This window comes from Colletotrichum fructicola, assembly GCF_000319635.2.
Source record: "Colletotrichum fructicola Nara gc5 chromosome Unknown KSG_Nara_v1_contig04, whole genome shotgun sequence".
Taxonomy (NCBI): domain Eukaryota; kingdom Fungi; phylum Ascomycota; class Sordariomycetes; order Glomerellales; family Glomerellaceae; genus Colletotrichum; species Colletotrichum fructicola.
The window spans coordinates 4,015,884-4,041,921 of NW_027094054.1; the positions used below are offsets into that span (position 1 = coordinate 4,015,884).

A 26,038-nucleotide genomic window follows, 5' to 3' on the forward strand; every position below is an offset into this window, starting at 1 on the left:
CCGTCCCATCATGACACCTAGTAGCTAAGCTACTGCTACCCTTACCGAGTCAACCCACGCACAACGCTCACTTCGACCACGAACCGAGCTACATACACTGCATCCCATCCAATCAAACCACACCCTGCAAGAGCCGCAGGACCCTTCGAAATGCGGATACGCTTGCCCTTTGCAGGTGCGTCAAAAGCTTCAGCTGGCCCTGGATCTAGCCCTCCATCTGGGTGGGATCCATCCGTCTCGCAGATCCGAATCGAGCTCCCCATGTCTGCCAGGGATATTCTTAGCTAACACTGGTCTGCTGCAGGCGTCTTCTTCGCCCTCCTCCTCGTCGCTGGCTACGCAGGCCTTACCTCCCTCCAGCTGGGCCAATATGTAAACGACAAGGTCCTGCACTTTGCAACATTCTTCCTCCTGACGCTCGTCTTCTACTGGATCCTCGATACCAACCGCCGCCGTACTCTCAACCTCACCTTGACCGTCTGCACGTTCGTCCTCGGAGTTGGCTCCGAGTTCCTGCAGGGCTTCCTCCCCAACGGCCGCGAGTTCGACTTTTACGATATTGTTGCCAACGTTGTGGGCTCCCTGGCGAGCATAGGGTTATGCTCATGGTATCACAAGCGTATGCTCGAACGTAAACGCCGCACCAAGACGTACGCACCTGTCCCGGGAGAGGATGACGAGGATGTTGAGCTCGGCGAGGGCCACGAGACGGGCGTCATCGAGTCGAGTGGTGCGAGGGACGGCGGCGACGTGGGTGGCGGCAGCGGACGGACGCTTGAACAAGAGGTGGACAATTGGGACGAGAATCAGGTGGACGATTGGGACGAAGACGATGCCGACGGTGACATTGGCGGAGTCAAGGGCAAGGACATTGACTCTGGAGACATTGGCGAGTCCAAGAAGCGGGCTGAATAGTGCATACTCCACGAGAACAGGGAGACTGATGTATGATGGATGACCACGGAGTTACGATCTGGCGTTCGGAAGGCTTTATCCTAGTAGCGTGTTTCGTCATAGAGAAAAATTGCCAAGGTTTCTGATGGTGCTTCTTGAAATATGTGCCATGACTTTAATGTTGATTGTACAATTCGAAAAGTGTAAACAAGTGTTACTTTTATATCTAAGCAGTCCAAATTATGTATACGCCAGCCCCGGAGTTCCAATGTATATGTGAAACTGTCCAAATCTTCAGCCCGCAGAAAAAGCACAAACATGCAGGTCACCATCCAAAGGCCTCATTGTGCCACACCACTTCGCGGCCCCTCATGACCCATGCTCCGACATATTCCCGCATCTCCCTGCCCATCTCCGTGGGCCCGCACACGAGCACGGCCACCCTCTCCTCCGCACCTTGCCTGAAGAAGTCGTCGACAATATTCCTCAGGTTGGGGCGCTTGCGGTTGTGGTCCGCTGTGAAGAGATTTCGCGTGCGGTCACGGTACATGGGGTTCATCTCCATCTCGCCGTCTGCGTTGGTCTCGGCGGGTACACCGGCCATGGGGCCCGTGGTAGCGGAGTTGAGGGAGTCGCCCGTCAAGAAAATCTGGACGTTGCTATCCTCAAGCAAGCTCTTGGGCGACTTGTCGGTGGTCATGGCCCAAGTTGCGTCACCGGCTCCCCGGACGGCCCAGACCATCTCGACCTTGGCACTCGGGTTATCCTGGAGGATGGCCTGGTAAATGGGCACGGTAAAGGTGGCTCCCACGCCGCCAGCCACCAACAAAACACGATCGACGGTCGAGCCGATGAGTTTGTCGAAATGGATAGATGCCGCGCCATAGGGGCCCTCAATGCAGAGCGGGATCTTCCCGTCGCTGCCGCCTCCCGCGTTTGCAAAGTAGCCAAGGTGCTGGGTCAACGGGCCGTTAAGTTGGCGAGCAACGAGGGTCAAGTCACCGGTCTCCTCGTCAACAGAAGCCACGGTAAAGGGGTTGAAGAGGAACTCGTAAAGCAGAGCTTCCGAAGACGAGTGACCGCCACCGGGTCTCGCGGCGGCGGGGATGCTGAGATAGATGTGGGACCCCGGCCGGCTGCGGAAAGCGTTGACCTTGAACTGAGGGATTGAAGCTGAGATCTTAACCAGGTTGGTCCCAGGGATGGTCTCTAGCTTGGAAAAGGCCATGACGGTGCGCAGACGGCGTACAACGAGGTCAATGAGGAACACGATGATGGCTTTGGCCATGAACAGCCGGGAGGATTTGGCGTGGAAGAAAACCAATGGCGGGATAGCAAATGCCCCAATTAAATGAGTGATAAAGAAGATTCGGTAGGAGTACTTGCGAATAGCGACAGTGGCGGTCGAAGCCATCATGTTCATGGCTGCAAAGGCGACGACACCGGCAAAGACGACGGGGGCGAACAGACGGCTTGTCACGATACCCTTGGCGACAAAGAAGTTGAGGTAAAAGAGAGCGTGGAGGACGAGGAGTGACAATGTCACTCGAGACAATACTCGATGCCATTTGTTTAGCTCCTCGTGGGAAGTGCGAAAGACTTTGGCGATGGGACTGAAGCTCTTCAAGGCCAGCAGATACTGGAATGGAATCTGTGACACGGCAACGATGCCGAAGCGTTTCGTGATGTGGAGATAATCTGTGAGGCGTCAGTACGTCCAATTGTTATGGCAAATTGACCAAATCATCATCAACCAACTTCTCCAAACCCATTAAGTCTCTCATTGACGAATGAAAAGGATTGCCACTTACCCTCACCAGTCTCCAACGTAGACAGAACAAGCAGCCAAGCGAACCAAGCCACACCAAAGACCCATTGGTCCTTCTGACCCCAATGCTGTCCCATAAAGTAGACATCATCGTTCAGCCACCACTTCACTTTCCTCACATTCACATCCAGATTTCCCACCCAGCTTTGCCTTCTTGCTTTCAGGTCTGGAGAGTCCGGGACTGCATCGTAGGCGGCGCTCGCTTGTACCCGCTGTTTGAGATAGACGAACAAACGAAGGAGAAGAGCCAGGATGATGGGCGTCAAAGCCGAGAACTGAGCATAAGTGCCGTACCGGTCCAATGTCTGCCGTCTCAACTGGACCTCCTCGCGGGATAGGTCGAGAAATTTGTAGGGCCAACCCATGGTTGATCTCGGCGGATCTCACGGACGACGATGGGGAAGATGGATAAAGAGGTCAAGCTGGGATTTGTGCTCAAGACCGCATGGGTGACATGGAGATTGGTCTTTAAAAGAATGGAGGTTATCCGCAAGCTCGGACCGAAGCGGATTGTTAATCAAAGGATTGGAGTTGCGAAGGTTCACATTCCACGTATCCACGGCGCGGGGGTACGAGGATCATAGACAGGTACGAACGCCGGTTCCTTCCAGCTGGCTTCTTTTGTTCAGGTCCCAGCGGCACAAGCTTCCCGGAGGCGCGCCCTTCAGCGCTCGCGTCAACCAGCCGTGATTGCCTGCTTGAAAACGGGGGTCTCTGATTGGTCCATGAGATCGAGACTAGCGGCCTGACCCCTGAGCTATCCCCCCATCGACCCCGTTTCGTAGTGGAGGCTGCCCCAAGCATCCCGCGAGAACCCTACGTCGGAGTCGAGATGGAGGGACCCTCTTCTGGGCACCGACCGAGCATCATTCTTCCACTTTATTTCTTCTCTGCAGACGACAATGTCTTGATGCTGCATGTGCCGCCTGCCAATTTGATTGAGATTTGCGTCGCGACTCACCTGTGTGGTCTCGTGGTCTCATATTCCCTATCTTCTCTCGTCCGTTTCCCCGATTTAAGCCTCCTTACAGAGCCCAGCCTTCGTAATTAACGACTACGACTGCATCTCGAAAGACTCATCGACGATCAAAACGGAAACACGAGCATCGTTTCTTGTGCGACGATGTCACGGGTCACTCTTGGGCGATAAGGCAAACGACACAGTCAATCACTGCGCAGCGTCACCCAACGTGATTGGCGTTTGTCGCCCTGGTCCACTAACTGCGGCCTGGTCATGCAGCACCATGGGGCGGACTTGCCGTCCCCTCACTAAAGCCTGATCTTCAAGATGATTTACATATCGTTGTTCTCGTCTTTTCGTTTCTCGGGTTCAATACTTTCAAGTCATCTTCTTCGTCCTGAAGTTCGTTACCATGGATAATAAGACCTGCGCAAATTGCCATGAGCTCAAGTTCTCCTGCTGGAAAAAAGGTACGCATCCATCGATCTCTGATCGTATCAAGCTAACCAAACCAACAGGAACCGGGAAGAAATGGACAGAATTCAGAAGTGAATCATCACAGGAAGGCCAGATACTGCCAACGGCTGACTTTGATGTTTGCATCATGTGCGTGCGGTGATCATCCACGATTCTCTCTGCTAACGCTCATCCAGTGAGGCCCAGGCCCTTAAAATTCGCCAATGTCAAAACTGCCGCAAGCGGTTCTCTTCCGTATTTGAGATACCAGATCTATGGTGGAAAGGGTATTGCAAAGGTGCCAACGCCTACTTTGGTCACGAGGTGACGATTGACGATGAGGGCGAAGAGACCGGATTGAGTACGTTGCCAGGCCGCCACGGTTTGAAGAAGCTAATATATATCAGATACATGGGCACGATTTCCCATCAAATTGACAAACAAATACCATCCAGGGTACGAATGGTTCAAGCTAAACATCTTCACGCGATGGATCGCAAAAACACAACAAACAATTCTCATCGTTTTCGACCTTCATCCGCCCACGGCAAGCTGCGTTGAGCGAGTGCCGGTTGGCGAGCCGGATCCTTTATTCGTGATCCCAGATGAACACAGCTACATAACTCCATACTGGATATATACTCGCATCTTGGAGAAAGTCGTCACCCTGCAAGATGCCGCCGTCTGGTCAGTGCGCGATACCGTGAGGAACACAGAAAAGGAGAGGGACGGCCCGACAAAGCCAAAACCGGCCCCCGACTACCGGCATTTGCACGAGACTGCCCGGCATGCCATTCATGTTTCCGAGACATTAGAATTAGCTGTGAAGGCTGCCAGGCAGATTTTGGTGCAACACGGGACCATTAAGGCAGACTGGAGCGGGGCGCAGCCTGATGCTGCCTGGAAGAGGGCCTGGAACCACGCCAACAGTCGCCTGCTATTCTTCGAGGATATGCTGGGCAGCCTGCAAGAGAGGTCCGCCTCGACCAAGGCACGACTTCTCAACGAGATTGCACTTGCATTCAACATGGTCGCTCAATTCGATTCTGGAGTCTCGGTCGATATTGGTCGCGCGGCACAGCGAGACAGTGAGGCTATGAAGACGGTCGCCTTTCTCACCCTACTGTTTCTTCCGGCTACTTTCGTCTCGGCCGTCTTTAGTACTACTTTCTTCGAGTTTGACTCTGGCTCAGGCGAATGGCTCATGTCTGATAAGTTTTGGATATATTGGGTTGTCGCCATTCCAGTAACTATCGTGACGGCTTTGATGTGGTATCATTGGCAGAGGATATTCCCTCCGACGTTATTTGGCGACATGCGTTTCCAGAAGAATCAGCCAGAAAACCATGAAGAAACGAGGCTTAGGATGCGAACGCTGGGTCTTCACAAACTGTCAACTATTGGGCAAGAAAGAGGAAAATCCTTAGTATAGGTGCATGCTGCGCTGCAGAGCCTGCATGTCGGGGCCGGTCCAGCTCCAATCACAGTATGTATGGCAGGTAAGACAGGGCAGTAAGCGCCCCGTTGATCATGTTGGGTGTAGGCAGTGTGTAAGGAGCAAATGGAATATACCCGAGGCCTCGCTGCGGCGTTCTCGCAACTCCTCGCCCCATTTTCAACTCTTGTCTGTCGTCAGCGCCCGGCCGCTACCTCGCTCATTCTCGATTGTCGACTGCTTCCTCAAACACCATAACGAAGTCACTGTTCCTGTTCCTGTCGATGCTTGCCACTGCACCGGACAGCACATTGCCGACCTCGCACTGAGCATGTCTATCTTCGACAGCCCGTCAAGGAGACAAGGCTACGTTAGGCTCCAACATCTCGCATTCCGTCTTTCTGAGAATGGCGGTCCACGATAGACATCACGATGGCAACATACTCGCGTCGCATGGCGTCAACGCGAACGCCTCCCACCAACGGCGGCGTACGTGGGACTCGGCCATCGCGGACGATGATGCAAACCATACACCAAAGAAAAGGGCTAGGATGAGCGACCTGGGTCTTGGAGACTGCCATCCTTTGACTCGGCCTCAAAAGAGTCTGTCGCATGATGCGTATACTGTCGGGTGGGTCGCGGCTCTCCCAGTCGAGATGGCCGCTGCGAAAGCGATGCTCGACGACATTCATCAACCTTTAGCGATGAGCCGGAATGACAGCAACGTCTACGTCTTTGGCAACATCAGTAATCACAACATTGTCATCGCATGCCTGCCATCCGGGCAGTATGGCATCACTAGTGCGGCACTGGTAGCAAACAACATGCGATGGAGCTTTCCCTCAATACAGATTCGACTTATGGTCGGCATTGGTGGCGGCGTGCCTGACAAAGTTGACGTCCGACTTGGCGACGTCGTGATTAGCAACCCAACCACGTCATCTTCTGGTATTATACAGTACGACTTTGGGAAAACTGTGAAGGCAGGCCGTTTTCAACTTTTGGGGGCGTTGAACAAGCCCCCGCAACAACTTTTGACAGCAGTCGCTAAGTTGCGGGCCGACCACCAGCTGGGTCCTAGTCGGATTTCAGAGCATCTTGCCACAATGAGAGAGCGCAATCCTTCAATGGACGCGTACAAATATTGCGGGGCTGGGCAGGACAGACTTTATGATCCGGCATACGAACACGTTGGGGACAGCTGCGACGAATGCGATTTATCACAGCTGGTGAGACGAGACCCGAGACCCAGTAACTGCCCAAAGATTCACTACGGTGTAATTGCGTCTGCAAACCAGGTCATGAAACATGGGCAGACGCGACGTCGTCTCGCGCATGAGCTTGATGTTCTCTGTTTCGAGATGGAAGCGGCCGGCCTGATGGACAGCTTTCCATGCCTGGTCGTCAGAGGGATCTGCGATTATTCTGACTCACACAAGGCCAAGCAATGGCAAGAGTACGCTGCGGCGACCGCAGCAGCTTACGCAAAGGAGCTCCTTTCCGTCATTCCGTCTGAGCAGATTAATCAAGGTTCAATGATAGACGTCAATATATCCCCCTCCCGTCAGTACTCGTCCCCTTACAATAAGGAGTACGGTCACTAACATTTGTGCTGGTGAAGGTGAAAAGTCTTCGTCAGATCGTCGCACTCATTTGCTGGATTCCCTAAGATTTGATGCAATTGATAGCCGGCATTCAACTATCAAATCTGCACATGCCAAAACTTGTCAGTGGCTACTAAAGCATCCGTATTACATTCGATGGTTGGATGTTAACGAGTTCGTCAATCACCATGGCATTCTTTGGATTCGAGGAAAACCCGGCGCAGGCAAATCAACCATTATGAAGTACGCTTTTTCGAGGGCCGTAATGCAAACAGCAAATAATGCAGCAGTCATTTCCTTCTTCTTCAACGCCAGGGGGGAATCCCTTGAAAAGTCAACAGAAGGAATGCACCGATCCCTCTTACTTCAGCTGCTGAAGAAAGTACCTGAACTGCAGCAAGTACTAGACAGTGCAAATTTCGCAACTTTATCCGGAAGCGGCTCGGATAGTTGTACCTCTGAAGTAAGAACCCTTTTTTCGAGGGCAGTTGCAAAACTTGGCCAACGGCAAGTCACCTGTTTTATCGATGCTCTCGACGAGTGCGACGAGGGTGAAGTGAGGCAGATGCTGGACTTTTTCGAGGATTTGGGCCAAAACGCTGTCCAAAACAGCATAGGGTTCTATGTGTGCTTCTCGAGTCGGCATTATCCTTACATGGACGTCCAGTATGGTGTACGATTCACGTTAGAAGACCAAAAAGGCCACCAAGCGGATCTCGAAGGATATGTAAGAAGCAAGATGAAAACTGTTACACGAAAGCAAGCCGATGAGCTTATCCAGGAGATTCTTCGTAAAGCTTCTGGGGTTTTCATGTGGGTTGTCCTGGTCATTGACATTCTCAACAAAGACCTTCAACGAGGTCGTATATTTGCTGTCAAAAAGAGGCTACAGGAAATACCTCCAAAGTTGAGCGACCTTTTCAGAGACATTTTGACAAGGGACACTGAGAACATGGATGATCTACTACTCTCTCTCCAATGGATCCTCTTTTGCAAACGCCCTCTGCGACTTGAGGAGTACTACTTCGCGCTAGCGGCCGGCTTGGAACCCGAAAGTCTGGCAGAATGGGATTCTAGCCAGATCACGAAAGAGGTGATGAATCAATTTGTGGTCAGTTCATCCAAAGGATTGGCCGAGATCACGAAATCCGAAACTGCAGCAGTTCAGTTCATCCACGAATCGGTACGCGACTTTCTTCTTAAAGATGACGGTCTCACTTCACTTTGGCCGGATCTCGGAGACAACCCCAAAGGCAGAAGTCATGTACGCCTCATGAATTGTTGCCATTCCTACACTAAGGTCGATGTTTCTGCATACGTTCAACCCGGTGAATACTTCCTCGAGGAAGATAAGAGTTCGGCGGAGAACCTCAGGGAACAAGTGGCCGAGAAGTTCCCACTATTGGAATACGCCACAAATCAACTTCTCTACCATGCCGACGCTGCCGAAAGTTTAGGAGTTTTACAGAAATCATTCCTTCGAGAATTTGCCAGTTCTCTTGACAACTGGACCAAGCTCCATAACTTATTCGAGCAAGACAAAATTAGCCGCTACACCCAACGCACAAGTCCTTTGTATATTTTTGCAGATCTTGGGTTTGCATCTCTTGCTGATAACACGGCTCGGGATAGCCAGCAGCTTCCAACGTACAGCTCCCCATTTGAGCGGTTCCCGACTCCTCTTCATGCGGCCGTACATGGGCAACATGTTGGCGCAGTCAAAGTTCTAATACGTCACATGACATCGGAGGAAATCAATATGCCCCATAGGACTTCTTTATTTATGGCTATGCCTGCGAGAAATGCTAGTATTGTGAAAATACTGCTGGAAGCCGGAGCCGACATGTACTTGCGTGGAAACGGAGGGTCCGACCTCTTTTCTTGGGCAATTATCTTCGGACTTCAGGATATTGTCAAACTTCTTCTTCCCAGAAACTTCTCTGTTATCGCCTCTCGGGACTCTGATCCTCCAGTCTATCCTGCTGAAGATGAGGCAGAGCTGCTTACCAAGGACGGTGTGGACGTCAACATGGATCCTCTTACCCGTCAAATATCTTTGTATTGTGCTGTCAGGGCTGGCGAGAAGTTCACGGTGAAATTCTTACTTGACAACGGTGGTGAACCAGATTATCGCTATGAGCCATCAGGCAGGACCCTGTTACATCTGGCTGTATCAATGGGAAACAAACCCATGGTGTTACTACTTCTCGAAAATGGCGCGAACATAGACCCCTGCGGTTGCGATGTCAGCCCTCTAAAACTTGCGTTGCGTTGTGGAGCAGAGGAAATTTCCAAAGTTCTTCTAGAAAAAGGCGCAAACCTCAACATTACTGACGATAGAGGTCACACGGCTCTCCATGTTGCGGCACAGAAGGGCTGCGTAAAACTGGTGGAAACAATTGTTGATATGGGGGCAGATATCAGCTGCACCGATCTTCAAGGAAGCACTCCACTGTCTCTCGCTTGCAAAAATCAAAATCATGACGTTGCTGCATTTCTCTTCGACCGAGGCGCTCGTATCGAAGAAGACGAGTCAAGTAACGTTGCTCATCCCTATACAGAAGGCTTGCATAAACAAGTTGCGCAACTTCTTCAACTCGATGCTAATGAAATCAATGGGAGAGACGAACTCGGCCGAACACCTTTATTCGAGGCTTGCCACCTTGGCGCTCTAGATATCGTCAAGTCATTACTTGAAAGAGGCGCCGATGCAACCGTCACAGACAACCAGGGCCAAACTGCTCTATTTGCTGTTCAGCGCAGCCACGTACATAGCGGCTTGTTGGTGAGGGTGCTAGTGGAAGCCCGCGCTGATCCCATGCGCCAGAATACCATGGGGAAAACATTTCTAGATGCTAGTTATGGTTTCCCTACGCTCGACATACGCAGGAGAAAACACATTTTTGAACGTGTTGGGCAGCGTTTGTTGGATGAAGGATATGGCCTCTTCAACAGGACCTTACTTGCCCATGCTGCAGTGTCCAACGATGTGCCCGAAGTTGCTTTTCTCTTGTATCTCGGCGCCAATCCTGACATGAAGGACTCTCAGGGGGATACAATTTTGCATGACATTGTCAGGGCGGGGTATGCAGGCACTAGAAGCCACATTATCTGCCTTCTCCTAGAAGGTGGCGCCGATGCTGGCATTCTTAACGCGGACAACTCTACTCCTCTAGATCTGGCAAGACGACATGGCAATGACATGGTAAGCATACTGCGATCTACACTAGAGCGGTCACATCTTGGGCAGACACATATCAGTCAAGTCAGCGAGGACAACAGTTAAGCGATGGAAGCTTTCTGAAGACTACCAAGATGCTGCGTTTTGAAGCAGTAGAGAAACCAGATTATATCTTGATACCCTGCAACTTGAAAATCTGAGACCCTACGGTAATCATGTCGTCAAAATGTTGGTGATAGAAGCCGGCTTCGGTCGACCGAACTGCCCCGCCTTTCTCCGTTCCGCGGGCAACTGCCCTACTGACCAGGCGCGATCAAGTTCCCATGGATATCATGCGGTCTCGCGCAAGGTAATTTTTGCATCGTAGCTGGATATTTTTCGAAGCGTATATTTGAAGGTGAATTTGACCGCAGAAGAATGAAATGCAGAATTTGACCAAAAGCCGTCCGTCAACTACGCCCTTCACTCCCTGCCCGGCCTATCGCCCAGCCCCCGCCGCGGCCGATGCCCCACTCTTCCTCCGACCCCGCGCCGAAGTGCTGTTGATTTATCATCTCTCAACTTCATCTCACAAGATCTTAATCTGACAAACCACCGTCTCACCCATCTCTTTATAAAGTCGCATCAATAGCCGCGGTGTGCCCAATTCCGACTCACCACCAACTCAACCACCAAAACACCGCAACAATGGCTCAAATCGAAAAGGTCCTCACCACCGCCGCCCCGGCTCCCCTCCCCCAATTCTCTCAGGCCATCAAGTACAACGGCATGGTCTACTGCTCCGGCAACATTGGCATTCTGCCCGACAAGCCCGGCATGGTTCAGGCGGAGGGAACCGTCAAGGACCGCACTGTACGTCTTATCTCCCCCAGTCTCATCGTAATCCCTCATCCCAAAAGCAACGATCAACGCGTTTGAGCCGAATCAAAGCTGACACCCAACCCAGCGCCAAGCCCTCAAGAACCTCTCCGCCGTCCTCGAGGCGTCCGGCAGCAGCCTCCGCAACGCCGTCAAAGTCAACGTCTACATCACCAAGATGGCCGACTTTGCGACCATGAACGAGGCGTACGACGAGTTCTTCACCTTTGACCCCAAGCCTGTGAGTCGTCGTCCCCATTTTCGATCCCGGGTGAGCATTTCTGACATCGAAAAAGGCCCGCACCTGCGTTGCCGTCTACCAGCTTCCCCTCGGCACTGATGTTGAGATTGAGTGCACAGCATTCCTCAACAAGCCTGCTGAGAAGCTGTAAGAATTTTGTGAATTGGCTAAAGATACCTGGCGGGAAAAAAGACGTTTGACATGAGTTATGAGATGGTTTCTTGTCTTTGTTGAGTTGAGCTGAGGCCACTGTTGTAGCAATCATAAAAAAATACATCTTCGTGCTACCACATCACGTTTTCAAACCGCAATATGCCTCGTTCTCAGTCAAGGTGAAGAGAGCGCGGTACTTTAATGGTAAACCGAGGGCTACAAAAGCCCCGCACTGCTTGAATCTATAATCACTTTCCGCCCGTAGTCTTTGTAGTCCGAACGCCTGTTTTAAACATACAGAGCCCCACCCATCATGTCTTCGTCAAACTCCACAATGCGCTCCTTTTCAGTTTCACCGTCGGTACTTAGCCAGCTGGGCCATAATGTTCTCAACCTGCGCGGCCTGATCGCCGCCTGCGGGCGCGGAAGGAGGATGACCGTTGGCATGGCCGTTTGCAGCACCGTTGACGGCGTAAGCCTGGCCGCCGTACGAAGCAGGCTGAGGCGCGGGTGCAGGTGCAGCTTGAAGACCGCCAAGCATTGCCTGAATCTGCGCGGCCGCAGGTCCGCCATTTGCACCTCCCTGCGCGCCAAAATGCGCCAGCAGCTGCTGCAGAGTGGTGTTATCGACGCCGCTCATGATGTTTGCAATGTCGGCCTGGTTAACGGCTGGGGCCTGAGGAACAGCTTGAGGCGGGAGGCGCTGTCCCTGGGGAGGGTAGGCGGGCGCATGGGCAGGAGGCTGGCCTCCGTAAGGTTGACCGCCGTAGCCCGGGTAGGGCTGTTGAGGGGGAGGCTGGTATGGCGGGGCTGCGTTGGCCTTTTGCCTTAGGACGAGCTCTGCTGCGATTTTGGGCTCAATGTTGTCATAGTCTTCGAACATGGCTTGGCCACCAGGGGCTTGCTTGAAAACCCTTAAGGGAATCCTTCCATAGTTGTGAGCCTGCATGTCGAGATCGACGACGCCGTGGACACCCTCCGCAGCCAGTCGTGAGATGAGCGCCTCGCGAGGGAATCTGGGGTTGAAGAACATGACCGCAACTTTGAGGCCCTTTTCGGTGAAGGGGTGCTGAACCCATGCGACGAATTCGTTGGCAAGCTCTTGGAGAAGAAGAATTTGAACGTCCGGGACGTCATTGCCGTAGCGGCGAGGGAGGTCAAGCTCTGCACCAGGCCGTTCATACGCCTTGGGCGGGCTGGGCTCGCGCCAGCGGTAATTGTCGTTGCGGCCGTGGCTCTGGGGGGATCTGGAGCGGCCTCGAGAACGGTCGTCGTAGTAGCGATCCCGGCCGTGACTATCTCTGCCGTAGCTGTCGCCTCTAGCGTGGCCGTTCCGGCGAGGAGATGCGTTGCGACCAGGTCTGTAGTCGTCCCGACGTCGGTCGTTGTGGCCTCCCTCATGCCGGTCTTGACGGCCTGATTGCCGACCACCACGACCGCCGCGGTCGGGTGAACGATTGCGCTCATTGCCGCCCTTGCTCTTTTGTACTTTCGAATACTCAAGGTCTGATGGAGAAAGGTTAGCTATGCCTCATGCCCAATCCGCCCGGAAACACTTACGAATCTTGCGTCCCTTGATTTCGATGCCCTGAAGGTTGTTCATAGCAGCTTGGGCATCCTCCAGGTTGTGATACTGGACAAAGCCGTAGGCACTCTTGAGGGAGATCTGGGCGAGCTGGCCGTATTTGCAAAAGATTTCAAATACGTCGCGTTTGGAGACACGTTCGCTCGACAGATTGCCTGAAAAGAAGTCAATGGCGCCGTCAGGTCGGCCTGATGAGAGAGAGCGCGAACCAATAAAGATGCGTGAGCCATCTGGAAACTTATCCCACTTGGCCTCCGCCATGTAGGAGCGCTCGACCTCGAGGAACTGGTCATAGTGCGACTTGCGGTCATTAGTGTCAGGGTGATTGGAGTATGGCGGCGCAGTCATTTGGACGGGCGTGGTGCCGGGTGCACCCGCGGCTACGTACGGAGCGGCCGTACTGGATGGATGGGGGCTCTGATTGGAGTAGATGACAGATGCCTGGGTGGGCATTGGAGGTCTTGGAGGAAGGGTGGCGGCAGCGGCGGACGATGACAAGCTGGAGGCGGGTTGGGCTTCATGGTTCTGAGCAGTGGCAGAGGCATTGACGGAGCCAGCCGGGCTTTGATCGTTGGCATCGCTGGCCTGGCCGGTCATCTCAGTGAGCAGTTGAGAGATCTCAATGGCGGGGTCATCCTCGACGTGGGCATCGCGCGAGGTGGCGGTAGCTGATGGGCTTGATTGCTGGGCGACGGCAGGGCGGGCCGAGGACGGATCAGCGACGGGCGGAGAAACCACTTGATGGGTTGTCAAGGAATCAGACGCGGCGGAATTGTGCATGGATTCTGGTGCCTTTGATACATCATCCTGTTCAGCGCCTTCCTCGACCTGAGAGTCGAGGTACTTGAGGTATTCATCCTCGGCATCTTGCTCCACTTGTTGCTCCTGCACCTTGTCCGCGCTCGTCTCTTCTTCCTCTCCATAGGCGTTGAGGCTGTCGTCGTCGTCGTCGTCCTGGTCGTTGGCGTTGGCGTCGGCAGCAGCGTCATGGCTGGTGGTGCCGTTTGTGATTTCAGCCGCAGCCTTGTACCCGGGAGCGACTGCGTTCAGGCCGCCTTGAGCGATTGCGTTAGTTTGGGTGGACATTGCATCGAGGATGTCAGCAGTATCCTGGAGGACAGGCACAACGGCGGGAGCGGCGGAGTGCAGAGGGGATGGAGAAAGAGGCGAGAGGTCGGCAGCAGTAGCCTGGAACTCCGGAATGGCTTCTGGCTCGGGCATCAAGTTGCTGGCGGTCGCGTGCGGGAGTGACGATGGGCGGCTCGACAGCTGTGTGCTCGCTGGGCCCGGTGGACGAGGCTGGCGGAATTGGCAAAGCTCAGAGTCTGGGAGTCCGGAGGGGTGGGAGATGGAAGTTGGAGTGGATCAGAAGATGGGCTTTATGTCAGAAAAAAATTGACGACAAGGCGACCGGACGCCTCGTTTTCTCTGATTTTAGTCGAGCCGCGGCTGTGTCGTCATGTGCGCAAGGCAGGCAAGCACGGTTGATTGATTGGTTTGGGGGGTTTCCAGAGGGGGAATGGAAACGAAGGCGGGGGAGCAGTAGGCGGAAATAGAAGAAGAGATTGCAGACACGGGGGAGTCTCCGATGAGCGGACGAAAGAAAAAGAGCTATCGGCAGCTCTCCCAAGGATGGCAGGCAATTTACCAAATTTCTTCGAAAAGCTTAGTGTCCAGGGCGGAAAGGGTAGATAGATTGTCGGTCAGGCTGGGAGATGAGTGTAGGGTAGAGTAGAGTAGAGTAGAAGGAGAAGACCGTTGGCGTTGGACACTTGAGAACCGTGGGCACCGAGAGGTTCGGAAAGAGGTAGCCGCAGGTTGTATGTAGCTTGGAGAAAGAGCCAACGGGTGTTGCGGTGGTGGGAAAAAAGGTTAAGCAGAATTAAGGTACGAGGCCGCGTGGGAAAAAAATCTGAAGAAGTCGGTAGGTGGGCTGGGCTGGGCTGCCTACCGGGCAGTGATAGGTGCAGGGCATGGTAAGGTGGGTGGCAGGCAGCGGAGCGGAGGCAGGAAGGCAGCCCAAGCTCTTTCCCGTTTCCCGCGCACCAGGTCGTTCCCGTCTGCCACTGCAAGTGCAACCACAAGGCTGCTTGTGCTTGTGCCTGCTTGCCCTCGGGTTGGGCCTGGCCTGGACGATCTGTCGCTGCAGAGTCGACCAATGTCACCTCGGGAAAACGCTTCAGAGCCACAAACGGCGCTAACTGAATGTGGTAGGCGGATGCCACTATTCCCGAACGAGAGGCCGAGTGTGGTACGGTGCAAGATGACGAAACGCACGGCTCAGCTCTCGCTCATTACCAAGCTCCACCAACATTGATTGTCAATGAAAACCAGCAGGACGGCATTCATCACTCTTTTTGGCACTTCTGTTTGCCTGTGATTGGTCAATCGGCTCTTCACTGCCATACACAGCATATTGGATAGAAGCGGCCTGCTTGCCCAATTAGCCCTTGGTGTGTCTGTGAAAACTTCGACTTTGCAAACATCATGACGACAATAGCCAGCCTCATCCAGTCCACACGGCCCTCAGTCTTCAGACCTCTTTTCCGGCCCATACATGCCATCCGTTGGGCAAGGTTTCAGGCCTTCGAAGACTCTTTCGACCCGGAAGAACTAAAGCAGGCGAGATCATGGCACAAGACGTTTGACGGAAGCCAACTACCACAAGGCCAAACAAGTTACGCGCGTTCAAGCGGTCCTGGAGGGCAACATGTCAACAAGTAGGTTTATTCACGCGTGCATGGGTTGCTGGGCTTGATGACAAGGCATGGGCCATTTACTAACGCCGACCAGAACTGAGAGCAAGGCAATCACTGCTTGGCCCGTCAAGGACCTCCTCCCAATGCTGCCGAAACTGCTGCATCGGGGCATTAGAGAGTCCAAGTACTACACGGCAAGGTCGGACTCCTTGACGTTCCAGGCTCAGGAGCATCGTCAAAGGACCGCCAACTCGGATGAGAACCAGCAAAAGCTCATCGACGAGGTACAAAGGATATACCGCGAAACAGTGCCAGGAGAGACGAGCAATGAAAAGAAGAAGAAACATGCAGAAATGTGGGCTGACATGTCACGTTTCACCGCATCAACTGCTGACATCCCCGCAGAGCCAAATCTTTTAACGAAGGACGGCTGAAGCAAAAGAAGCACCTGAGCTCCAAGAAGCAGAACCGTCGGGTGTCTTTCGATTAGAGTACCGCCATGCGGCTCTAGCCACCAGGGAATCTGGAAGGACCGCCGCCCTGAGTCACGACACGTGCCCAAACTTTCAGTTCGCCTTGCGATGGTTGGCTGAGACACGCAAACATCCCATCGTCGCGGGTGGGGTCAGGCCTAGCTAAGGGCCAGCCAGGCGGCAAGCAAGAGGGGCCAGGCTTGGACCCTGAACTTTTGACTCAGGTTTTGGGGAGGTACAGAATCGGGATTGCCGTCTGCGAGTCTGGTTCGTGGTTCCCATGTTTAGGGAGACGGACTGCGCCGTGGGCTCACGGGAAATGAGTTGATGCTGTTGGGCTGGGGAACTGACTGATGCAAATAGGTGAACTCCATCGCGTAATGCGACAGGGGGCTCGACGAAGTTGTAAGATGTGTGTACCAGGTAAATGTAGAAAGCACGGCCATGTCTCCGATAGCTGAGAATGCCGAGAATCCTTCAGCGTCAGCGTTCAACGATAGTCGTCAACCATCGTGCCATTCATATCGACAAAAAGACATAAAGATATTCTTGCTTATGGCAAAATGATAGGACTGCGGCTGAAAGACGACAGAGAACAGACAAGGAGGTTCTTGGGGGCTGCTTCAAAACCCATGCCGGGCCAGTAGCAGCAGTGGTGGGGACCCCCGTAGTCGCGCCGGGAGTGATGTCGGGTGCCATATCTCGCTGTGACCTGGGACTCCTGGCTGGGCCCGGGCCGCTATCACCCTCAGGCGGCTGTCACCGCTCAACCTCCATCGTGGACGCGTCTCTGGTTGCGTTGGCTCGAGGAGAATAACGCGAGCGAAAGGAGGACGGTATGATAAAGGGACATGTCAGGTCTAGCGGGGGAAAGTCGGGAGATGGTAATCCCCCAAGGTAGTGGCCAAAACGGCATCCAGCTGGGGACAACCAGCGACCTGTCTCACTCTCCGGGGCCAGCTGCGGGACCCCGAGTCCCTTATGTCTCCAGCTGGCACCGCTAAGCTCCCTAGTCCCACGGGATTTTTTTAGTGCTACACACGAATCCACTCGTTCGTCTGTTTCTCGTGCCGTCTAATCCAGCTCGAATCCTCCTCTTCTTCTGCTGTGCCTTTTCTTCCCGCTCTCGCCATCGTTTGCTGCTGCTTTCCGTCCATCGAGTCTGCATCTGCTGCGCTTCGCGTGCTGGAAGGCCTCATCAGATTGATCTGCGACATAGCGTCATAGTGACAGCGCATCACCCCCTTCATCTATCTCTGGTCGCAATTATCCCTGGCTCGAATTAGCCCCGCGAGACCCTCTGAAGGGGAAGTCAACACTGCAGTGCCGCTGCCGGGGACCGTCGATCATCAGCCCAACTGCCCAAGCAGAACGAGCACACAACTTCTCGCCTTGCCCGCCCCGTCAGCAGCTGTTTGCTTCCTGCAACCTCCAACAAACCACGACCTCGGCCTTTGAAGCACAACCTCGAAGCGAACGCTCAAAGGCTGCCCCAGCATTGCAGCTCCCCGAAAACAAAGGACCGACCGACGACCCAAAGACCGAACTACCGCTAGCTGCAGTCGAGGCGACCCCAACACCGACCGCGCTTACCCCGCCAACAATTTGATCTCGCGACCCCCGACCGACCTTTCAACCCACCACATCCCCGACAGCCCTCGACCGCAGGGCTTCCTCGCGGCTTCACCTTGCGTCTCGATACCCTACAGACAATCGCGACAATGGCTACGAACGGCTCTGACAAGCCTCAGGTCCAGCCCTGCAGGTACAAGGTCGGCAAGACGCTCGGTGCCGGCTCGTATTCCGTCGTCAAGGAGTGCGTCCACATCGACACCGGTCGCTACTATGCCGCCAAAGTCATCAATAAGCGATTGATGGCCGGCAGAGAACACATGGTTCGCCGATTCGCTGTACTCTGAGGCGTCCGACCCGACTAACATGCTCTGCAGGTCCGCAACGAGATTGCAGTCCTGAAAAAGGTCTCCATGGGCCACCAAAACATTCTCACCCTCGTCGACTACTTCGAGACGATGAACAACCTCTACCTTGTCACCGATCTGGCCCTCGGCGGTGAGCTGTTCGACCGTATTTGCCGAAAAGGCTCTTACTACGAGTCCGACGCCGCAGACCTCATCCGCGCCACCCTCTCCGCAGTTGCTTACCTCCACGACCATGGTATCGTCCACCGAGACTTGAAGCCCGAGAACCTGCTTTTCCGCACACCAGAAGATAACGCCGACCTCTTGATTGCCGACTTTGGACTGAGTCGTATTATGGATGAGGAGCAGTTCCACGTGTTGACGACGACGTGCGGTACTCCTGGCTACATGGCCCCCGAGATCTTCAAGAAGATTGGCCACGGCAAGCCTGTAGACGTCTGGGCCCTCGGCGTCATCACATACTTCCTCCTCTGTGGATACACCCCCTTCGACCGCGACAGCGATTTCGAGGAAATGCAAGCCATCCTGAACGCCGACTACAGCTTCACACCCTTCGACTACTGGCGCGGCGTCTCCGAGCACGCCAAGGACTTCATCCGCAAGTGTCTGACCATCGACCCGAAGAAGCGCATGACGGCGCACGAGGCTCTGCAGCACCCCTTCGTTGCGGGCTACCTCAACGGCGAGGGCGAGGGCCAGAACCTGCTGCCCACGGTCAAGAAGAACTTCAACGCCCGCCGGACATTGCATGCTGCCATTGACACGGTCCGCGCAATCAACAAGCTGCGCGAGGGCCAACAGAACCTAATGGATGGCGCCAAATCCCGCGAGCCCGATCGTGGGCTAAAGTCCCCACCGAACGCAAAGAAGGACGACAGTGCCATCAGCATGGGCAACACAAATCACAAGGATTCGGGCTACGGCACCCAGCCCGAGGCGGACAACCAGAACGACGTTGTCATGACAGATGCGGGACCGACACCGACCAGCGTGCCCGCAAGTCTGCGTCCAGGCAGTGAGCAGAACAAGGTCGTTGAGACAAGCAAGGGATTGTGGAGCGGTCCCGCACTGCGGCGATAGTCTCGAGGCGGTGTAGGACTACATGTGAAAGCCATTGCCCCTGATGAGGACGCCAAAATAGGCCGCTCTCAGTGGGAGTATCCAGTTCTCGATACCCGCCCAAGACTTCACCTCGGCATAGGGAATACGTGGCGGACTTTCATGCACATGCGAGGCGCCCGCGCACGGCGGCCACGGGAAGATGGAATGGCCCCGAGTTCGGCCCCTCGATTTCACGATGCTCTCTGGGCAGGGCCCCATGCCCAGAGAGCCTGATGGAGCGGGTTGAGTAAAGAGAAGGAAAACAAGATACCTTGGGTTGGATGTCCGCGGACTGGCTCCGTCGTTGGACGAGGGGTGGGCGTCTCGCGGCACCCCCATTTCTTTTCGTTTTTGATGTTTGGGCGGATTCCTATAGCATATATCAACAACAGGACCCGGATGGAAAGCCCTATAATGACATGAAGAATGCAAAACTCGGTCTTGTCTGACTCACACTGTGATTGTGTAGTTGGATGTGCTGTAACGGTCGTTGTAACTCAGCGATATTCTTTTCTGTTTGCCTGGATGCGTAAGGATGCGTTCATGCTCTTTCCCCAGACCACGAGACGACAACTGCGGCGTGGCGGCAAGCTAGGCCAAAGAGGACCTTTAGAATACGTTTACACAGAAACCGACAACTTCAGCACGCTAGCTGTCGAGAAGAAGAGTCAAGTCAATAGGGATGTATGCTGTGGCTCGTTAGTCCCCTCTTCTGGACATCCATGTGTCGAGGTTGAGTGCGTTTGGGTTGGCACATCACAATACATCTACTCCCTTAGACCTTAGTCTCCACAAGTCTACTCACTCGGTGTTGTCCCTCTGAATATGACACAAGGTTTACACAAGCAGTCAGTTTTCTGACGATAATCGCGATATGACAGTACAATAGCACTTTTTATGTCGTCTCATTCGTCAAGGACACAAGAAATTGCCACACTCATCCTTCCGGCAAGATTTTCAGGACTTCGACAGCCCAAGACTCCTAAGAAGCGCACCCGGCCCAGGCTCACGACCAAGGAACTCGGTCATGAATTCCATCTCCTGTTTGCTGGCCCCATACTCTAAGATCCCATGACGGTAGCGGTCCCAGGCCTCGGGATCCCGCGGGTCCTTGGAAAAGTTGGACTCGAAGAAGTCTGCCGCGAAGGCGTGGGCGCTGTAGAAGCTGTCAGCTGCGGCTGCTTGGGGGAGTGTCAGGGGTGACTTGCCTGAGATACGAGAAGTAGCCCGCGTCGTAGAGGGTGATGAGATGGTTCGACTGAACGTATCCAACACTATTCTTTTCGGGGCTTTTGGTAAGAGTAAGAGTCTCCTTGAGGTCGTTGTAAAGCTTGACCTCATCCAACTCCCTTACTGCGTCGGTAGACTTCTGGTTGTTGACGTCCAAGTCGAACTTGGCAAATAGGCTGCTATCATTAGTCCCCTACACTCACGAATTTCAGATTTCACAACTCACATCTGCCTCAAAAACCACAGCGCACGATTCAAGCTCCGGCTCTCGACTAATCGCTCTACAAGCTTCTCGTCAATCTTCTCAGGCGGCAGCTCGGCGTCATCGTGGTCCTCCTTCCACTTGACCGCATAGGCTGGGTCCACGCGGGTGTAATGCCGGCTCATCTTGACCAGCTCATCCGGCATCCAGCACCAGTTCTCGAGCATGGTGCTGGGGGCCTCGCCAAAGTCGGGCTTCACGCGGGTGCCGTGGAAGCGGGTGTACTTGGTTCGGCAGATCAGATCGTGAAGGGCATGGCCCAGTTCTGTTTGGTGTTAGGAAGCGTTCAAGGTGTAGTGAATGGATACGTGCCGTGGAATAGTGTGACGACTTGTCGGTGTTTGAGGAGGGCGCAAGATGCTGCTGATGGTGGTTGGAAGGCGCACATCAGGATTGTGGCGGGATAAACTCTAGTACCATCTCCTTTGATGTAGCTCTGTGACTTGTCAGCATTCGTTTCGATGTGATCTTGAAGTAACTTACACATTGCAGGTTGACGTTGCAGTTCCCACGATACTTTCCTTCCCTCCAGATGATATCAGCGTACAGATACCCCACAAACTCGCCTTTTCTCTCCCCTCTTCCCTCCCAAACGCTCCAGACTTCGATGTTCGCAGCCCAAAGCTTCCCTTCTAAGTCCTCTTCCGGCACAGGCACGAACTCTAGTCCGAGGAACTGGTTGAACAGTCCCAGCATCGACGACAGGGTGTGCTGCAGGGGGAAATACTCCGATATCAACTCGTGCTCGACGTTGGCTTCTTCCTCAAGCAGTCGAGCGTAGTACTGGTAATCCCAAGGCAGAATCTCCGCCTCCTCCACGGCGAGATGGGATCTCTTCTTTGCTTCAAGCCTTTCAATCTCCCCCTTCCCTTTCGGCAACAAATCCTCGATCAACCTATTCAGAAACTCGTCAACCCACTCTGTTGACGGCGCGGTTCTCTCCCGAATTCGAAAGTCTGCGTGGTTCTTGTACCCCAGCATTCTCGCGTTCTCATCCCTGAGAATGATCATCTCCTTGTAAAGGGTGACATTCTCAACCAGCCTGACGTCGTATGCAGCAAACATCCTCTTCCTCGTCTCAGGGTTATTAGCGTATCGCTGGACAGCTTCATTATCCCCCCTTTCCAATGGCACAAACATCTTCCCGTCTTCTTCCTTCCACCTCGCCATCTCCTGTGCCGAAACACCCTCCAACTCATCTTTCTCAAACCACAAACCCGTCCCCTTCCCACTCAAATTGTTCTGAAAATCCCTCTTCAGCTCTTCAATTCTCTCCCGTCGGCTGAGATACGTCTTGATCTGCTCTATATCAAGCGCCCCATGGCCGGCGCGCCGAAACTGCGACCACATATCTTCTAAAATCTTTCGCTCCGCGTACCCCAGATCTTCATTCTTGTCTTTAACGGCCTGGACAAGCTTGTATACGTCCTTTCGCTTGAGGTTCTCTCCTCCAGCTGCCGACCAGAGCTCCTGCGCCTCTTGGACTGCTTCACGGGTGAGCTCGTCGGGGCCCGAGTAGCGCAGCATGGCGTAAACACCCGCCCCCCCCTGGATTGCATCGTCGACGGCTTGAATTGGCGCAATGACGTTCTGGTAGCATGCTTCGGAGAGTGAGACGGTCTTTACAAGGGTGTCGCGGATGGAGGATTGCTCTGCTATTAACCGTTTGATCAGGGGGACAATCTCGTCCGCCGACAGCATTGGCTCAAGTGGTTGAGGTGGTTTGCGAGCCATTCTGCGTTTTTCCCGTTCACTATGTGTGTTTCAAAATCAACTAGTTCAATTGAGTAATAATGGCTTCCAGTAGTTCATTGATCATGACTATTGAAATACATTTATATCAATCCCAAGCAACAACCAAGACACCTCTCAACAGCCTCAATCAACATCCCAACTCCATCAGGCAGGTCGACCGCAGCGTGCCTGACCCAAAAAGATAAACTGTCACCACCTGATAGTCCATCCCCTGAACGATCTACCGTTCGGGAGAAAAAGCCTCATCACGCGGTCTCACAAACGCCCCCCGGCCCGCATCCGCGCCGCAGACCCGCGTCCCGGCGACGTAACACCACCACCGGTCCGGAGACTTTCGTCTCCACCGCGGCCCCGATGATTGGGTCCCCCGACCGGTCACGCGTGCGTGAGACCTGCAGCGCCATGTCGTACTGCCACAAAATCCTGATTCGGCAAATGCGGCGCAGGTCCTGAGTGTAGGTTCCTGAATTAGTGATACACTGAGGCTCGTTGGACCGCTCAGAGGCTCAAGCTTGAGTGGAATTTGGCTCGTGCAACGTTCAGAAATGTTTGAAAGCTTGTGCCAGAGACGACACGGACGTGGCGTGGGGATTATGCGGTATTTCGAGATGCCGTTTGGGGAGTTTCTGATGGCTCGGAATGGCGATTTGAAGATCTGGCCATCTGTGCGAGACGGCAAAGGGAAGACTATCGTGATTGGGAACATCTGCTTTGGGCAATATGGTCAGTGTCTCTGGCGGGATGTATCTCGCCTCAATGCCAGCTTCAACTTCAGCTTCAGATCGCCTCCCATCTTCAGTTCACCCCTGCGACCCCGGATCAAGTTTTGCCTCAGGTCATCTCTTCTGCCATAATGCAGTCTCAGGACCATTATCGACCAAGTCTGCCCAAGACAAAGACTCACGAAGACTTCAACCGCCTCAGACAGCTTCAGAGACGAGCAAGATTGCATAAGCATTGCTCGGCAGCACGAAGACGGTCTTGGCAAACCAAGTCGCCTCCCTGGGCAAGCTACCCCCCCAATGACCGAAGAAGGAAATCAGCTCAGCTAAGCTCATCCCTCCCCAGACAGGATGCCCAATTCCTCGGAATTCCATCTCCAAAATCGCCATTTGCCATTCGCTTTTCGCCCCCCCTCTTCCACCCACGGAGAAGACTCCCCGGACACCCTCCCCGACCAACAACAAGGGCCGTACAGCACGCAGAGCTCCCTCAAGCTTCCATCGCCGACGGCTAGAAACATCATAGCAGTTCATGCCATCTGGCTACATGGTCAAAGCTTCCCACCCCCGCGTGATCGAACTCGCCAACCACCAGTGGATTTGCCTCCCCCAGAAGGAGACTACTGTCATGCGAACAGCCTCACGCCAGGCGGGTACGGCGGGTAGACGTTCTTCATCTCAACTCCAGCATTGGCGCCAAGCAGTCCAAGTAGCCAAGCGGGCCTGCTAAATGGCCAAGCTTGCCTCTCTTTAGACTCAAAGTAGAGCCCGTTCCCCAGAAAACTGCTTAAGCACGCAGAGCATTGAGCCTTACGCTTTTCCCCAGAGCTCTAATAGCTTAAACCGCCTATCATTCCACAGAGACCGTGCCATGTTTCCTGACGGGGGCAATATATAAGGAGACCAAAAGTGTGGCCATCTCTCACACCATTCGGACGTGGATGAACTCTCTCGCCTGTCTCCAGAACATCACAGAACAAAGGCAAATGTATAAATAAAACAGCAGAGCAAGAAATCAAAAAGTTGCTCTGAACTTCCAGACGTTGAGTAAACCATATCTAGGCCCTGGCCAGAGGATTAAACCTCCCGCCAAGACAGGTATGACAGCACGGGCAAAACATACTTTCTGCTGCAGAGTCATTATGCGTGCGCGCCCCCTTCACCAAGGATCTCCCACGAGGCATGTCCACAGCCAGAAGTGATCGGCGGGTGTTCAGCTCAGGTCCCCTTCCAATGAGGACAGAACGTGCCCGACCGGATGCTCCCGTTCGGGTGACTTGAAACAATTTTGTCCAATGTAGAGAGGTCGAGGAGGGGGGCAGGTGGAAACATGGAAAGGCCATGTTGCTTTGGCTGCCAAGACTGATGAATGCCGTCCATGAACCTTCTTGACGTCGAGAACGACAGTAAGCAAAACTCCATTGCGGCACCGAAGGCATTACGGAAAGAGCTTAGCGGTGGAAACTCGGTGCTGTGGCAGGCCACCGAGGATGTAGGCCTCCTTTGTTCGGCCGGTCTTTCCGCGAGACTAGCCCGTGATTACTACAGCAAGTCGGCTCCGTCTAACGCCGAATGCCGGCACGGGCCCGGGTGGGAGTGTGGTAGAAAGTACCGACTCAGGGGGACGAACAGGCGGCTGAGTCGGAAATAAGGTATTCGCGCAACCTCGGACGAGTCCCATCTCTGGTGTTGAGGCCCGTCGAACCACGCTCTGGAACGGGGCTGATCCTGTTGTGCGGTGAACCATCGTGCCCCCTCTCATCCTGGCAAGTGTCTCTCGTGCGCACGGCAGGCACATGCCAGTCGCGAGGCAGACACTACTGCGGTAGACAACCCAAACGGCTAGGAAGGGTTGTCACAGCTTCATGCGCATGGAAACCAATAAGAGCCGCTTGGGAAAGAGACACCCTGGGCGGCAGTTCGGCCACAGGAGCCACGTCGCTGTCTGGTTCATGCCACAATCAAAGGCAAAGGACCGTGAGCATGGCAAATTGTGTTTTGCATGAGAATGTCACATTTCGCGAGCAACATCCCGCTTGGTTGGCCGGATGGACTCGCCATGGGAACGTGCGAGACGCATGGATGATGTGAGACGACAGCAGCGAATAGCCGGGCCATGAGAGACGGCACGAGGGTCGCAAATCACTGGGCTGAGATGGCGACTCGTGAGTGTAAGCTTATTCTCACCGACCGCGAGGGACTGAATCTCTCTCGTGGGCAGACCAACCATGGTACCTACGGGATACCTATAGCGGCTGCGGTATCACGGAGTTGCTGGCGGGTCTTGGCACCCGGATCACTCGGAGGTTGTGCGCGACGGCGGCTGCGCGTGTTTTCACACTCTTTTTTGTTGATCCATTATCCAAGACAGGGCTGCCCAAGCTCGCAGCCGAAGAGGAGGCTCCAGTCGATGGCGGACCCGAGGGCCCGGTGAAAAAAATTGGAAGGATTCCAGCAAAAAGGAGAGGCTCATTTCGGGGAGCCTCGCCAACCCAGGTCCCGCTCCCAAGGTTCCGAGGTGGAAAATGGGGCACTTCGGGAGGAGAGGGAGTGGAAAATGTCCGCTCAAGAAGGCATGTCGGACTCGTTCCATCAAATCTTAGTTTTGCAGGCTCACAATCTCGATTGCAGCCGCAAACGCTCTGGGCGAAGTGGATGCT

The 26,038-nt window shown here is 54.1% G+C and overlaps 9 protein-coding genes across 9 annotated transcripts; 6 read left to right on the forward strand and 3 right to left on the reverse strand.

Moving 5' to 3' along the window:
• Positions 1 to 150: 150 nt before the first annotated feature.
• Positions 151 to 915, forward strand: CGGC5_v007914 (Uncharacterized protein; the record flags this gene model as incomplete). The annotated part of the gene is made up of 2 exons (XM_032020959.1): positions 151 to 175; positions 305 to 915. The coding sequence occupies 2 exons, from the start codon at positions 151 to 153 to the stop codon at positions 913 to 915; spliced, it is 636 nt and encodes a 211-aa protein (XP_031882035.1).
• A 304-nt stretch (positions 916 to 1,219) lies between these two features.
• Positions 1,220 to 3,087, reverse strand: AIM14 (putative metalloreductase AIM14; the record flags this gene model as incomplete). The annotated part of the gene is made up of 2 exons (XM_032020960.1): positions 1,220 to 2,592; positions 2,706 to 3,087. 2 exons carry the CDS (start codon positions 3,085 to 3,087, stop codon positions 1,220 to 1,222), a joined length of 1,755 nt encoding a protein of 584 aa, XP_031882034.1.
• Positions 3,088 to 4,095: 1,008 nt separating this feature from the next.
• On the forward strand, positions 4,096 to 5,571 carry CGGC5_v007916 (uncharacterized protein; the record flags this gene model as incomplete). The annotated part of the gene is made up of 4 exons (XM_032020961.2): positions 4,096 to 4,153; positions 4,202 to 4,289; positions 4,337 to 4,500; positions 4,547 to 5,571. 4 exons carry the CDS (start codon positions 4,096 to 4,098, stop codon positions 5,569 to 5,571), a joined length of 1,335 nt encoding a protein of 444 aa, XP_031881979.2.
• A 659-nt stretch (positions 5,572 to 6,230) lies between these two features.
• On the forward strand, positions 6,231 to 8,908 carry CGGC5_v007917 (uncharacterized protein; the record flags this gene model as incomplete). Its single annotated transcript, XM_066151928.1, has 4 exons — positions 6,231 to 7,137; positions 7,196 to 7,300; positions 7,667 to 8,746; positions 8,811 to 8,908. 4 exons carry the CDS (start codon positions 6,231 to 6,233, stop codon positions 8,906 to 8,908), a joined length of 2,190 nt encoding a protein of 729 aa, XP_066008820.1.
• A 2,138-nt stretch (positions 8,909 to 11,046) lies between these two features.
• On the forward strand, positions 11,047 to 11,609 carry CGGC5_v007918 (Protein mmf1; the record flags this gene model as incomplete). The annotated part of the gene is made up of 3 exons (XM_032020962.1): positions 11,047 to 11,211; positions 11,306 to 11,458; positions 11,514 to 11,609. 3 exons carry the CDS (start codon positions 11,047 to 11,049, stop codon positions 11,607 to 11,609), a joined length of 414 nt encoding a protein of 137 aa, XP_031882036.1.
• A 354-nt stretch (positions 11,610 to 11,963) lies between these two features.
• CGGC5_v007919 (putative RNA-binding protein) lies at positions 11,964 to 14,417 on the reverse strand (the record flags this gene model as incomplete). Its single annotated transcript, XM_032020964.1, has 3 exons — positions 11,964 to 13,117; positions 13,172 to 13,351; positions 13,406 to 14,417. 3 exons carry the CDS (start codon positions 14,415 to 14,417, stop codon positions 11,964 to 11,966), a joined length of 2,346 nt encoding a protein of 781 aa, XP_031881914.1.
• A 1,266-nt stretch (positions 14,418 to 15,683) lies between these two features.
• CGGC5_v007920 (uncharacterized protein) lies at positions 15,684 to 16,385 on the forward strand (the record flags this gene model as incomplete). The annotated part of the gene is made up of 3 exons (XM_032020965.1): positions 15,684 to 15,916; positions 15,990 to 16,250; positions 16,301 to 16,385. 3 exons carry the CDS (start codon positions 15,684 to 15,686, stop codon positions 16,383 to 16,385), a joined length of 579 nt encoding a protein of 192 aa, XP_031881915.1.
• Positions 16,386 to 18,089: 1,704 nt separating this feature from the next.
• On the forward strand, positions 18,090 to 19,388 carry cmkB (Calcium/calmodulin-dependent protein kinase cmkB; the record flags this gene model as incomplete). The annotated part of the gene is made up of 2 exons (XM_032020966.1): positions 18,090 to 18,263; positions 18,318 to 19,388. 2 exons carry the CDS (start codon positions 18,090 to 18,092, stop codon positions 19,386 to 19,388), a joined length of 1,245 nt encoding a protein of 414 aa, XP_031881912.1.
• Positions 19,389 to 20,366: 978 nt separating this feature from the next.
• Neurolysin lies at positions 20,367 to 22,602 on the reverse strand (the record flags this gene model as incomplete). The annotated part of the gene is made up of 5 exons (XM_066151929.1): positions 20,367 to 20,565; positions 20,627 to 20,815; positions 20,866 to 21,166; positions 21,319 to 21,337; positions 21,385 to 22,602. 5 exons carry the CDS (start codon positions 22,600 to 22,602, stop codon positions 20,367 to 20,369), a joined length of 1,926 nt encoding a protein of 641 aa, XP_066008650.1.
• Between the last annotated feature and the right edge of the window lie 3,436 nt (positions 22,603 to 26,038).